Source organism: Camelus bactrianus, chromosome 1 (genome assembly GCF_048773025.1).
Source record: "Camelus bactrianus isolate YW-2024 breed Bactrian camel chromosome 1, ASM4877302v1, whole genome shotgun sequence".
Taxonomy (NCBI): domain Eukaryota; kingdom Metazoa; phylum Chordata; class Mammalia; order Artiodactyla; family Camelidae; genus Camelus; species Camelus bactrianus.
Genome location: NC_133539.1, coordinates 109,883,901 through 109,898,893, shown reverse-complemented (window position 1 = coordinate 109,898,893; position 14,993 = coordinate 109,883,901). Strand labels below are relative to the sequence as shown.

At 50.2% G+C, this 14,993-nt stretch overlaps 1 protein-coding gene across 5 annotated transcripts in view; it reads right to left on the bottom strand.

Moving 5' to 3' along the window:
* The window catches only part of SLCO2A1 (solute carrier organic anion transporter family member 2A1), a 77,065-nt gene that overhangs the window by 34,765 nt on the left and 27,307 nt on the right, over positions 1-14,993 (bottom strand). For 3 of the 5 annotated variants that reach the window (XM_074371089.1, XM_045511216.2, XM_045511215.2), the window contains exons 2-4: positions 7,969-8,106; positions 5,777-5,827; positions 1,248-1,410 (exon numbers count right to left, since the gene is read on the bottom strand). In XM_074371089.1, the coding sequence (XP_074227190.1) occupies positions 1,248-1,410; positions 5,777-5,827; positions 7,969-8,106 (352 nt within the window). The remainder of the gene's footprint in view (positions 1-1,247; positions 1,411-5,776; positions 5,828-7,968; positions 8,107-14,993) is intronic. The other 2 variants (XM_010947717.3, XM_074371069.1) reach the window with 1 other exon arrangement.

The following is a 14,993-nucleotide window of genomic DNA, read 5'->3' as shown; positions in this document are numbered from 1 at the left end:
GCCGGAAAACAGAAGCATGGTACCTTCAAAGTGCTGAGAGGGAATAACTGTGTATTTAAAATCCTCTTCATAGCAAAACTATAATTCAAGAGCCAGGGGAAATTAAGACATTTTCAGACAGAGATTTTCTCACTCATAGGCCCACCTGGAAGTAATGCTGAAGGATGTACTTCAGGAAAAAGGAAATGAAATCAACAAGGGTGGGTGAAATGCAAGAAAGCAACGGTGAGCAAAGAAACCAGTAAACTTGTGGACAAACATAAATAAGCACTGACTTATTTATAAACAACGACTATAATAATTATGATCACGGCAGGGAGGTTAAAGACAGGCAGACCTAAAATACTGGCCAAACAACATGCAAGATGGGAGAGGATGGTGGGCATTCAAACATCCTAGGATCCTTGTTTTGTTCTGTTGGGGAATAGAGATATTCATCAGCTTTAGAGCTTGTTAAATCAGACGTCAATGTTAAAATGGAAGAGAAATGGTGAGGCATACTGTGTTCATGGATTGGCAGATTCAACTTAATAAGCATGCCAGTTATCCCCAAATTGACCTATGAATTTAATGCAAGTCTAATCAAAATTCCGGAAGAATTTGTTAATAGACAGACAAACTGATTATAAAATTTATATGGAATGACAAATGAATAAGAAAGATAAAACAATTTTGAAAAAGAAGAATAAAGTGAGGAATCACACTACTTAATTTTAAGACCTCACTGTAAAGCTGCAGTCATCCCACACAGTGGGGTAGTGGCAAAGGAACAGACACACAGACTAATGAAACAGAAGAGAAGGTCTGGAAAGAGATCCATACAAATATGGCCAATTGATTTTTGATAATTATGCAAAAAATTAATGGAGAAAAGATAGTCTTTTTGACAAATGATGCTAAAACAATTTAACTCCCATATGCTAAAAGAAGAAAAAGAATCTTATAAAAAAAACTAACTCAAAATGTAAATGCAAAACTATAAAACTTTTAGAAAAACACATATGGGGAAAAGGTTTTCTGACTTGGGATTAAGCAAAGAGTTCTTAAATGTGCATTAAAAGCACAGGAGGAATGAGCGGGCATCTCACAAACGTGGTGCGGATGTGACCATGGATGCAACTCTGGGCTATGCTTCCCTCTCCCATCAGAAAGTTTCTTGGCTTTTCTCCCTAGAGTTAATCTGAAGGTCAGAACATACAGAATTATGAATCCTCATCCCCTTGAAGCAGGGATGCAAGGCCACTTACCAATGCTGGTGAAGGTGTATTGGTAAGGCTCTGAGAGGAAGTGTGGGAGGGTGAGGATGAAGGCCCCCGAAGCTAGGAGGAGACCCCCGATGCCAATCAGCCGCGGACGGTGCACCCGGCTGCCAAAGTAGCTGACAAAGATGATGAGAATGGCGTTGCTGATCTGTGGAAAGAGCAGAGGAGCCCAGTGAGATCACAGGCTCCGCCCTCACCCGCCACTGAGGAGACCAGACTGTACCACACAGCACACCTGCAAGAGGCTGCCTGGTGTCACCTAAGGGCCAAAGCAGAGCTGCAGGGTTAGGCTTGCCCAGAGAGCCTCGAAGTGGACCAAGCATGCCGTTTCAGCTTTTCCCTGTTGTCAGAAACCCTCCCCAGCCTCAGCCTTCTAGATCAGAGCAAGGGAAGCTTCTAGAGACCATGAGAGGTTCATAGCCTCAACTTCAACCATCTTAGGACCAACCTTTTGGGGCAAAATTCCAGAAAGCCTCTGATTCTGGCTGGCTCCTGGGAACACACATGTGCCCTAACGAACTGCCTGAGGACTCTGACTTCATCGTCAGAATAACCTCCAAGCACCAGGCACTATCCCATTTCCTCATGCAATAAGTCTCATTTTGCAGACGACACAATTGGGGCTCAGAATATTAAGGAACTTGCCATGTGCATGAGGTTAGGATTGCCACCTGAGTTAAGGGGCCCTGGCTAACTGTCTCTTGGAGAAGTGTGTTTCGGCCCCACAGCTTTGCTACTAATCTGCCCTGGCCCTCCCTGGGCACCTCTGGCAGTGAGGGATGAGGACTAAAGCACCCCTGCCCAGCTGGAAGCACCAGTAAGCACCAGTGCTCCCTGGAAGGTATGCTCTCTGAGCCCCACCCGGAGCCCAGCTTGGGGAGCAGGATGTTAAGTGATAAAAGGGGGGCTGGTAGATCTTCTGACCATGACTACTGGTCAAAAAGAGATGATCCTCTGTCTCAGAATGTAAGTTCACCTGGACCCTGGATGTCAGCACCATAGCCCCGGCCCTGTCCACGCCAGTCTCCTTCCAGCTAGAAAAGCTGGTGCTCACGTCTCAGGAAACAGGGACCAGAGTCTGGGTACGTGGTTCTTGCCAAGATCCCCACTGACTGCCTCATTGCCAAACCCACTGGCCAATTCTTTCTTCTCATTTCACTCGATCTCTCAGCACCATTTGATTCAGTTGATCATTTCTCTCTTCCTGAAACACTTCTTTCATGAATTTCCTGATATCACCTCCTCCTAGCGTTTTTCCCCTGGCTGACCCTTCCCGATGTCCTTGGCTGGTTCCTCCTCACCTCCCTGATCTCTCAACTCTCAGAACTCAGACCCTCCACCTCTGCTCTTGTCTTGATGAGCTCAGCCAGTCCCATGGCTTTCCTTGTTCTCCATGTGCTTCCATTTCCCACAGGCTCAGCGCACACACCCCAAATCTCATTTCCCATCTTCCATCCCAAAACCTGGTGCGCCCTCCCCAGTCCTCCTCATCTCAGTAAATGGCACCTCATCCTACCAGTGCCTCAAGCAGAACACCTTGACTGCTCTTTCACACCCACATCCAACTGTCAGTAAGTCCCATTGGCTGGACCTTCAACAGCGCCCCCAGAAGCCAACCATGTCTCCCTGCCTCCATCACTACGACCGCCTGGTTTCAGCGACCACCTGGACTTTCCCAGTCACCTTCTACCTGCCTCCACTCCTGCCTCCGTGCAGTCTATTCCCCACCCAGCAGCCAAAATGATCCTGTGGAAATGTCAGACCATGTTCCCTCCACCCAAACCCAATACGGCAAGAAGAACAAAGTCTGTCCCAGAGTCCCCAGAGCCCTGGGAGCCTGCCCGCTTTCCCCGGCACCACTCTGATCAGCTCTCTCGCCTCCCCCTCCCCCGTCCACTCCAGCCACTGTGTCTCTGGCTGTTCTTTGAACACAGCACAGGACCTTTGTCCTTGCTGCTCCTTCCGCCTTACACGTTCACAGGGCTCCTTTCTCATCTGGCCTTCTTTAGATTTCTGCTCAAATTGAAACTTCTCATTCAGGCCTTCTCTGAAAAAGTCGGGGAGTTGGGTGAGTGAAATGGGTGAAGGTGGTCAAAAGGTAGAAACTTCCAGTTATAAAATAAATAAGTACTGGGAATGTAATGTAACTTACAGCATGGCCAATAATACTATATTGTACATTTGCAAGTTGCAAAAAGAGCACATCTTAAAAGTTCTCACCACAAGAAAAAAAATGAACTATTATGAGGTGTGGTGTTAGACGCTGTGGTGATCATTTGGCAATATACACATATCTCGAACCATTATGTTGAACACCCACAAACTAATAAAATGTTAAATGTCAGTGGTAGCTTAACAAAAAAAGAGTTATTTAAATATTACTTATATTTATAATAATTAACAATAATGAATGATAATAATTATATAATAAATTATAGTAATTTATAATTTAAATATAATTTAAAGAATAAAGAGTTATTTAAAATATAACCACCACGCCTCCTCCACGACTTTATTTTTCTTCATGGCACTTACTGTAATCTGATCTACCATGTGTTATTTATTTCTATAAATCAAGGTCATATTTGTCATTTAGAATGAGCACAGATATTTTTTGTCTGTCTGTTCATTCCTGTCTCCCCAGCACCTAGAATGGTGTTTGACATATAGTTAGTGCTCATTAAATATTTGTTGAACAAATGAACGAATGACGGAGTAAGTGGTAGGCTTTTTCAAGAAGGCACAGCTGCCCAGGAGACCCGTCCTGTGTGGCCAAGAGTAACATGGTTTACAATACACAGAGAAAGGGGATGTGAAGACATGAGAAGGCAGCCTAGTCTGATCGGGAAGGTGCTCCAGCTGCTGGCCTGACGTGCTTCTAGGACATTCTGAAACCAGTACCTGGAAACACAGCTTTATTCTTGTGCTTCTTAGATTTTATTCCCTTTTTGTTTCCCCATCATTTTCCAGGAAATGATTGTAAATATCCGACCATATCAGCTAAGCTCACTGAGGCTGACTTCAAAAGGTCCGGGGAAGGGAGGAGGGAGGGCCCTGAAGGGAGACTCGGGGAGGAGGAGCGGTGGGGTGCGGGGTGCCTGGCCCCGCCTGACTGGAGGGGCCCTTTCCTGCAGCTCCCCCACCCCAGCAGGGCCTGGGCAGGCTTCTTGGAGTGAAGTTGGGCCCCCACAGCTGTTACGGCTGATGCTGGCTTAAGACCTTGGTTCCTAAACATTCCTTTGAAAAAAATTATTTTCCCTAAAATTAAAAAAAAAAAAAGAAGCGGCAGCTGTTCTAGCTGAGAAGATGGGGGCCTCTGCAGCCCAGGCCTCAGCCCTTCAGCACCAAAGTGGCCCCTAACAGTGACTGCACAGCCCATCTGTAACAGCCCTGCCGTCAGGCATCCGGGAGGGGCCCAGGGAAGCCCAGGGAGGCACTCAGGGAGGCTCAGCTCGCCCACTCAGCCGCGGCCGCGGGTGGGGGGCAAGAGAAGCCGCTGCCTCTCAGGGCCGGCTGCCCAGCGTCTTCCCTGCCAGCCTGTGACACCAGCCCCCCTTTCTCCTCCATCTCACCAGCCAGCCCCGCAGGCCCGGGCACTCCATGCGCCCAGGTGGGCTCACCTTCCCTCCACCTGGCTGGTCCTTTCCTCACACCCCGTGGGCTTCTGTAGGCGGCAGCCCTGCAGGCTGAGCTGCCTTCCATCTTGCGCTCAAGCAGCCGCCAAACCCTGCCTTTTCCTATTCTGCAGGATCGGCAGGGTCCTCCTCTCCCCTAGCCGCTCAGGCCTGGCTCAGTGCACAGCTTCCCGGCCATCTAACTTGGGGATGCGCTGGCCCCACCTTGGGCATCTCCCAGCAGCCCCCCCAGAGGGCTCTTCTTCACGAGGCTGTGCGTCCTGCCCAGCTCTGCTCGAGAACCAGGCCAGTCCCGTGCCACCTTCCACAGAGGCCGGGAGCCTCGGGTTGGCCACGAAGGCCCCTCCGATTTGGTCACTGCCTCCTGCTCTCCCGGTAAGACCTCAACTTTATTAGCCAGTCCGTTCCCCAATGCCTGGGTCAGTGTCAACGAGACTGTAGAAAGCCCTTTGCCTGAGGTCCTGTCCTACCTTCTCCACACACTCACCCACCCACTCCCCCTGAGCCACACACAAATACACAGACAAATACACACTCACACAGACATACAAGGCAAACAGACACACAGATACACACACAGACACAGACACACAAATACCTACATAGATATACACATAGGTACACAAATACACACACAGATAACATACAGATGTACACAGATACACAAATACCCACAGATACACACAGATACACAAATACACACATACACACATACAGACACAAATACACACACAGATACATACACAGTCTTAGCTCACAGATACACACATAATCATACACACCCACACACATAATTACTCAGACATGCACAGAAACAGACACACATTTTCACACAACACACAGGATTGTTAGGTTCAAGGAATAACTTACGATATTTACCTCAAACCATGTCCACCGGCATGGTCTAAAACCTGACCATGAAAAGCCCATCTGAATTTAGGAAAGAGAAAATTTAATGGGTGAATTATTTTTATTTTTCATTGAACTATAACCTGGGGGAATATTTGGCTTCTTATTTGCCTAATCAGCCTCCTGTTGTGGCCTGTTCCTGTGTCCCAGCTAGCTACTCCCTGCCCCTTGAGAAATCCAGTTGTTCCTGGGCCCACGTTTTCGTCCCGAGCACAGGAAAAACATGACTGAGAATTTAACCATGGAAGGTCGTAGATTCGGCGATCGCCTGGGCTGTGAAGGAAGAGAGGACTACCCAACGTGCCAGCTCTGATACGTGTGTGCCGAGTGGGCGCCAGTAGAGATTCCAGTGGTGTGTCTGAGGACTACATTAGCAGAGGTGTCTAGAACGGTTATTGAGAAGCATTCGGAGTCTGGACTCAGCAGAAAAGCTGTCTGCCAGGGTCATGGGATAGGACTGCGGTGACACAAATGTCAGAGATTTGTTTTCCCTGGGTCCTTCATGAGTGAGGACAACATGTGCTGGAAGCAAAGTCAGAGGCCCACATTTAGGAGGGTGCATTCTGTGTCGGGGTGCACAGCCTACATAGAGAGGCAGACCCCATCACCTGGGCATCACCAGGAAGCGCAAGACACAGATGGACAGTCAGGTAGACAGAGACATACACGCACATACACAGACATTAAAACACCGGGACACAGACACACATTTGGAAAGCAGTGAAGGCATCCACGTGGGCCTGGGAGTTCAGAGAAGGGCGTCTGAGGTCCATCAGACCAGCAGGGATGACCGATGGGCTGTACCAGTGCAAGTACGGGCACCTGTCAGGGTGCAGGAATGGTCCACGCAGGGGGAGTGCGTGCTGAATGGGCACCAGTAGAGATTCCAGTGGTGTGTCTGAGGACTAGATTTTCAGGGCAGGGCTGGTGGACAGGGGCTGGGCACGGGTGGCAGAAGAGGTGGAACGGGGGTCAGAGCGTGGTGGCCATCAGACAGACATAGGCTCCAATCCTGGCCACTCTCCGCCCAGGTGTGGCCACTGGGATGGGGGAGGTAGGCTTTCTGATTCAGGCTTCCCGTCTGGAAGACGTGACTGGGGAGGGGGCCCTCCCCTGAGGACAGCAGAGGGATCTGGCACAGGCGGGGGGGGGGGGGGCGCTCCTGAGGGGCATGGCTGTGTGGGCGGGGGAGGGCACAGGAGGAGTGAAGGGGAAGGGGTATGTAGAGCGGGAAGCAAGCTGGGGATGGCGCGACTGGGAGGTGGTGGTTGAGGGGCGTTGAGAGACTTCCCACCTTTTCAGCCCATTTCAGAAGCTGCCTAGAGGAGCTCTAGTCTCTAAATGACAGTCTCCGTTGTCAAGTTAGGGGAGGATCTAATTGCATGTGGGCTCCAGGGACGGGGAGACCACAGCTTCCATCCTGGAACAGTGGGCCTTGTGGAAAGAAAAGAGAGGAGCCGGGCCCGGGGCCCGTCTCCTCACCTGAAGCCCCAGTGCTGCAGCCACGACTGAGGGACACTGCTGCCTCCCCTGCCCCTTTCTCCCTGGCTTCCAGTGACTCCTAGCTGACTCTGACCTCTGCCCTCCCACCCTGACCTCTCAGCCCATCCTCTTTTCCTCTACTTTTATGTGCAGCCACTGAGGGACAGTGTAAAATCCATGTTGCTGGAGGTCACAGAGATCTGATCTTGTCTGGGAGTCAAGGCCATTGAGCAGCTCTGGCTTCTGCCACCCTCTTAAGGACAGGAGCTGTCAGCCTGAGGCTGCCTCCCTGCCCACGTGCCTGGGGCTTGTCTCCCCTGAACTGGGGACGGCAGAGGCCGTATGATCTCGCGGGTGGTCACAGAATTCACTTAGAGGTACAGACAGCCCTGCACACCTGAGGCACGTGGCTGCCCTTGCGGAGCCCTGGCGCCCTCACCCGCCAGGTGTGTGTGCAGAGCACCTGCGCGCAGGGCCAGTGAGGAGGTCAGGTGTCCCCGGGGCTCTGAGCTCAGCATCTGGTACAGAGCAGCCTCGGGATATTAGCTGCCTCCAGCAGACCCGTGGCATCTGTCCATCCCCGTGGGTCCACCCCTGCCCCTGTTCCTCGGCCCCTCCCGGACCCCATGATCAAGGGTGGTGCACAAGCGGGGCCTGATGGACCGGAATGTCCTGCTTACCTCATTCAAGCTGGAAATGAGGCCCGAGGAGGAACTGGAGAGGCCGAAGCGCTTCTCGATGGTGGTGAGGCTGCTCTTGAAGTAGGCGCTGTACAGGAGCTGGCAGAGCTGCAGGAGGCCGTGGCACAGCACGAACACCTGCGGGGGAGACCCGGACGGTGAAGCCTCTGACAGCGCGCTGCGGCTGCCCACCCTGGCCCTCCACCCCGGGGCCTTGGTGGCATGGACGCCCAGCAGCCTGGCCTGTTTCCTCCCCTGTTACTGGGGAACAGTTACTTCACTGGGGGGCCTGGGGCGAGATGCCATCATCCTTAGACCAGTTTCACCCACAGCCTCAGGCAACGCACGTGAGCCATTCCCACCATTCCTGCCATTCTTATCACCAGCAGTGTCGTAGGCATCCTCAACAGCAAGAAAACCACGGAGCTGGAGAAGCATCTCGGAGAGAAGGGCATGACTCGGCCAGCAGAAGCTGGGGCCCGGGGCCATGAGCGCCTTGAATTGTCTTCTGACAGCTCTGCCCTCCCTTCCATGTCCTGTGAGGGCTGAGGGCTAGGCTGCAGGCCATTTACATCACTCACAGGGGCACAAGCAAGCTCCACTCCCCTTGACCTGTCCTCCACTCCCCTGCCCTTCCTCCCAGGCCCACCTCTAATACCCCAGGATGGGCTCTCAAACAGGCTGGTCCCTCTTAGGAGGGGGGCATGCGATTGTGCTGGTTCCCCCCTCAGAGGAACGACAAGGGCCAGATCACTGACTCTGCATCCCTCCCTGCACCATATGCTTTGTCCTATGGGTATGAGTAAATGTGACAAGTGATGTGGTTGATGGGACAGATACATAGCGGGGAGGGTACAGAGGGGTTGTGGCATCCAGAATCAGTTGCAGGCGGAGCTCTCCTGGGCTCTTGGCTGAGCAGGCTCAGAGCCTGGAGCCCCACATCCCGAGCCCCCTGGAAGGGCCCCTCCAGGGAAGGGTGGGGTGCCATTATGTTTCATAGTCTGCCAAAGCTCTTCCCTTAATTCAAGGGTTGGCATCTCAGGAGAGCAACTGGGCCTCCACCTTCATTTCCGTTTCCTTGCAAAGCCAAGTCTACTCCCTCGGCGAGGACCCCGCTCCAGGCTGCGGGATCAGAGCTGACCTTCCCCCTCCTACCTGCCAAGGCAGAGCCTTTGTGGGGCCAGGGCACAGACCTAGCTGCTTGCCTCCACATTCAAACCCAAGGAGGTCCTCACACCAGGGAAACAGACACCTCTCCAGGCTGCTGCCCACCTGGAGCCACATGGCCAACTCACTCGTCATCAGTGGCAGAAGGAAGCCTGTCAACCTGGAGGCAGAGGCAGCCCTCCATCCCTGTCCCCTGGGGAGGCTCCGCTTGGCCTCATTTCATGTACTGGAATTCTTACTATTTTGTGATAAAGGTGCTTTTGAAAATGATCTAGTCTCTCTTACAAATGGGGAAACTGACGTGCAGAACTTGTCCACTCCAGGCATCTCGTGTGCCCAGCACTGACCATCCCCTAAAGGCTAATGCCCCCCAAACTCTTATCTGTAGTCCCCTTCTCTGGACACGACACTCTTTCTGCACACATTCAGTGGAAATCCCATTTGTGGCACTCACATCTCAGACCCTCATCCAGAACTTCCCCCCGACCTCCACATTCAAGTCTATCCCACCGGGTGCTGGACGTGTCCACCTGGGCACTCTCAGACCCCTCAGACTAATGGCTTCACAGATCAGGCTCAAAGTCCTCTGCCACAAACCCCTCCTGTTTTTCCTTTATCCCCATCACCTTCACTCAGTTCCTTAAGCTGGAAACTGAGAGTCCTGCTGGATGCCTGTTCCTCACCCTCTGGCATCTGGCGCCATTGCTAAGCCCCTTGATCTCTTCTGGGCGCCTCTTGCACTTGACCTGCCCTCAGTCTCCAGGTAATGCCTTGCCTCGGGCTCTCTCCTCTCTCCCCTGGATTCCTTCCGCAACCTCTCACAGATCTCCTGTCTGCCCCCATCAAACCTCCCATCCCACCACTCCAGAAAGAGATTTATCAAACACAGATGTGAGCAGGTTACACCCAAATGAACACCTTTCACTGGCTCCCTGCTTCCTACAAGATAAAAACCAATGCCCTTGGTGTGGTACCCAAGATGCTACAGGTCCTAGACCTTGCCTAACTCTATGGCTCCACACCCTGCTGTGGCGGATCATGTTTTACAAAGATGGCTACACCCATTTTCCTGTCCCACATACACCTCTTACAATGTGACAGTGACATTTGTTCATCAAGAAGTGGGTTGGTGTTCCCTCCCCTTCAGTATGGGCCAATCTTAGTTACTTGCTTCTAGAGAAGAGAAGGAAGCGGAAGTGGTGGTCTGTGACCTTGAGGACACGTCCTGAAAGTCCATAGCGAATCCCCCTGGCTCTTTCTCTCTAGGGACCCTTAGACCCCAGACATCACACTATAAGGAATCCCAGCCTTCTCTACTCACAGGGAATCCACAGGTTGGGGATTCAGACAACTCTAGCTGAAGTTTCAGCCTGCAGCCAGTGTCAAGGGCCAGACGTGCTGCTAAGAGAGCCTTCAATGCTGAGTGCAGCAGAAATGGGCGATCCTCACCAAGCCTTCTATAGACGGCAGATCCCTGACCAAACTAAATGTTGCCGCTGTGTTAAGCACTAAGTTCAGGGCTGCTCTGTTCTGCAACACTATCACTAAAACATCTCGCCCTTCAAACTCCATCAAGGTCATACCACCCCACAGCATGCATTCACCATCTGCGTCTTTGCTTACGATCCTCACAGAAACATCTTCCTCTTCTTTATCTGGATAACTGCCTCACCCTTCAGTGGCCCCCTGACCCAGCATGGGGCCCAGGGATGCATCTAGTTCAAGGTAGCTTCTGAAAATTCGGGCACTTGTCACTGAACTCTGCGCAGAGGCATCTTGCCAGCTGGGCACACGGCTAGCATTTGGGGCAGAAGCCAGCAGAGGAGTGAGGGCTGCCTGACAGCCCGGGGGAGAGACAGAGAGGGCCGGACCAAAGTCCAGGGCAGTGGCGAAGTGGGGAGGGACCAGTTCAGGGGCTCCTGCAGAGGCTGAGTTGACAAGTCTGTCCCTGATTCAAGGTGGAAGAAAAGGGGCGGAATTTCCAGCCTGAGGGCCAGGAAGGGGGCAAGGTCACGTGTGGAGACAGGGGGCCCAGGAGGAAGAGGGTATATGGAGAGGAGGGCAATGAGTTCCGTTTGGGAAAACCCGAGTGTCTGAACATAAAGCTCAGAAAAGACCAGTCTCCCTCGAACCAAATTAGTAATGAATTAACAGGAGTGACTCATCTCTACCCAATTCTCTCGCGGTCTCATGAGAGGAAGGCGAGGAGAGTGGGAGAAAAAAAACTCTGTCTCAGATCTTTTCCTGAAAGATATGCCTTTGCTCTTTCCAGTAAATACAAAAATCCCTTCAGATACGAGGTGGAAGACTCCACCGAGAGCCAGCTGGCTCGCCCCTCGCTCCCCACCCACCGCCACAGAGCCAGGCACACCATCAGCTGTGGGGTCCCGTAGCCCTGTGAGGTCGGGGTCCCTTATGGGTGCCCCCACAGAAATGTTGGCAGATATCTGGGCCCCAGGTTCCAGCGGATTCAGCAGATGAAGAAGAATGAGATCTGTGGCTGCAGGGGAGGGAAAGGTGGGCAGGAGATGCCAGGAGAAGAGAAAGAAGTGGATGGAGGGTTCCAGCAGAGCTTTCTGGCCCGGGGCTGCTCAGGGTCATATCATAGCCATCTGGTCCCCCCTACTGAGCTTATGAGGACAGGACCCAGGCTGCTCAAAGTTACTGGGGACTCACTCCATGGCCGGCATGACATGGAGCAGCAAACACTGCAGATACAAGGCAGGACAAACAGGAATCCATCCCTCTCAGAGAACATGAGGTTTATGAGTGTAAGCAGATGGACAGACAGGAGAAGGAAAGGTTTGCCAGTTGGGTTGCAACCCATCGCCACCATTATGTAGACAACATAGTGTTACGGGATTTGATGGTTTGGGTTTGAGAATCAAACAAGCCGAGGTTCAAATCCTGAGTCTGTAAGGAATGGTGTGACCTTTGGTTCTGTATTTGACCCTCTGAAAGCAGTCTCCCCACCAGTAAAGGGGAACCGTGATAATACCGCTGCCTTGGGAGGCTTGCACAAGAGAGAGGCTGTGTTTAAAGTGCCTGGCACTCTGCCTGGCCCACAGTGAGGGCTCTGCCTTCTAGAGGGATATTTAATAAGTCCAGGCTTTCTCCACTCCCTCCTCTTGCCCAAGTAATTGAACCTCTCTGTCGCTTTCAAGTCTCCTATGGCATGAAAACTCTAGGACAGAATCTCCCAAGATGTGTTACGCAGAGCACCACTTGCTGGAGATGCTCCAAGCTGAAAGGATTCCCAGAAGAAAAAAGTCTGAAAAATTTTGCACGCTATGATCCTCCCTTGTGAATATTTACAACTCACATGAGCATATTAAAGGCTCTAAGAAAACCTTCGTTAAAGAGTGGCTTAACTCTGTTTTACCTAACCTTCTCCATTGCTTCTTTAGTCATGGAACCCCTCTTCCCCTCCATATACACTAAAAAAAAAAAAAAAAAAAAAAAAAAAAAAACACACACACACACACACACACACACACATATATATATGTATATGTATATATATAAAACAGATACCAGCATTCTGCAGAATATACTTTAGGGAAAGATTCCATTTTAAAAGTAGCTTATGGTAGAATATGAGTCTTGAGATTTCTTCACAAAAGGACAAGAAAATAAAGACATATTACATGGACTGTATGATCTTTTTAAAACTAGCACACCAGCATTTTCTACCTCCTCACTCTACTTTTTTTCCCTTTTTATAACACTTATTGCTTCCTAAAATTACATCATGCCTTTGACTTCTCACTTACGGATACCCACCTCCACCAAAATGCAGACTTCACCCAGGAAAGATGAAATGTGTTTTTTTTTTTTTTTTTAGGATGCCACAGCCCTGTAGTCTGAAATAATGCCTAGTCCTTAATTAGTGCTCAACATTGTCAAGTACATGAATACGTCTTTCAATATTCTAACTGATGAACCCTCATCCAGAATGTACAGCCATCGGAGTAGCCATTCGGGAAGCTGCAGATTTGTTCCAATGATCTGTCCTCAATCATTATAAATTCCCCCTTCAGCATTGCTTTTCATCAGTCTACGAGCCACAAAATCTATAAGGCACAAAACATCATTTGTCAGTTTAACTGCCCCACTTATTTACTTGGCTCAATTCTAAATCATTTTTGGCTATTTCTAAACTCAGACTAAAAAGTTAAAGATTTGCATTTGTGTATGAAAAGACTTCCTGGGGTGGTGGAAATATTTTATATTTTGATTATGGCAGTATTTACACAGATGTATACATCTGTCAAAACTCATCAATCATTTAAAATCTGTGCACTTTATTATATGTAAACTCTACCTCAATACTAACTGATTTAAGGAAAAATTAATTTAAAAAAGATTTGCAACCAGGAAGGTATTCAAAATAATGTTCTGAGGCCTTGAAGGGAATTCCACAAATAGTTTTAAAAAACGTATTATGAGCATTGGCAATGTCACTGAAATAGATCTGTTTTTCCAAGGGGCTCACTTTGAAACCGTCAAAACCCGTGTAAATATCCAAGTGTGTATGTGTATGTGTGTGCTAATGTAAACATCTAGGTTTTCACCTGTGTGTGTTAAAAGGATACATGTCTTTAGGCACATCTTGCAGAAGGAAGCTGGCAGGGAAAGCTAATGTAAGGGGACGACATTCTTGCAGGGTGTGGTGGGCAGGAAGCTCTAAGACTTGTAACGTAACTGCTCATGCTCACGGCTCCATTCTTTTTCCAATCTTAACAAACATAAGGAGGAAGTTCAGGGAGGAAGGAAGCAGGAAAATTTGAGTGCTCCTGAAGATCTTTCTTCTAATAAAGAGGAGTCTTTTCACCACTGGTGCCAAAGAGCTAAAAAAAAGTCGAAAAGATGCTGAGATGCCAAGTGAAAAGCTGTAAGTGAGTAATCGGGCCAGAAGGTGATCAGTCAGGGCAAGGAGGGAAAGGCTCGCAGCTCAGATCAAAGTCAAGCCTAGCTGTGCTCTCCTATGCGCACATGGTCATGGCCCCCTTTTCCAAACTAAACACTGGAACTATGATCTGTGGCATCTTATCAGAGTCAAAGGGACACTTGGAAAAAGTTCTGAAATTGCATCCCCATCAGGTTATGACCCGTTTAACCACTGACCCTGCGGCCAACCAACTCTGATTTGGTCCAGACGCATCCTGATGAAGGCAAAACTCTAGAAACCTCACCTAATGCCTTAGGTCCACTGGGATGTGATGTCTCGGAGATAGTTTAATATACTGAGAGAGCCCTGGAGTGGGAAGAAGGCCCTTCAGGGACAGGAGATGGGGCTGGACTGGGACACAGGCTGTGACCTCCCAGTTTGGAACAACTGCTTTGATCCATAAACAGCAGCTGTCAGCCGTCTAAATGGAACCATTCTTCGGAAAGAAGGAAAGAAGGAAGGGAAAAAAGAAGAGAGAGAGAAGAAAGAGAAAACAAGAACTCAGTGATGCTTTATTCTCGCCCTCTCCCCACCAGCAGAGCAGGGAGAGCTCAGCGGCGTGCTGAGGGCCACTCTGCAGTTCTTTCTGAGTCAGTGAGGAGACTCCGAGGTGCCGCTTGCTTTGGCTCCTCCCAACTCTGTGGGTCAAAATCTGGCCCCAGAGTCCACACTACTCCTCCTCTCTCCAGGCTGGAGTGGACTCCTCGCCCCCGACAGGGAGGAACAGCTCTGAGGCTCCTGCATCTCTTGGGCAGCAGCAGAACTGCCCAGCCATGCCAACGACCCAACTGGGAGTGAGCGGCACCTGGCATCCAGAAGCTCCCTTTACAGTCAGCGGGAAACCCTCCGACATAATCATTTATTTTTGTTCTTTCATATTTTTCCCTTTATTTTGGATCAATGTTTT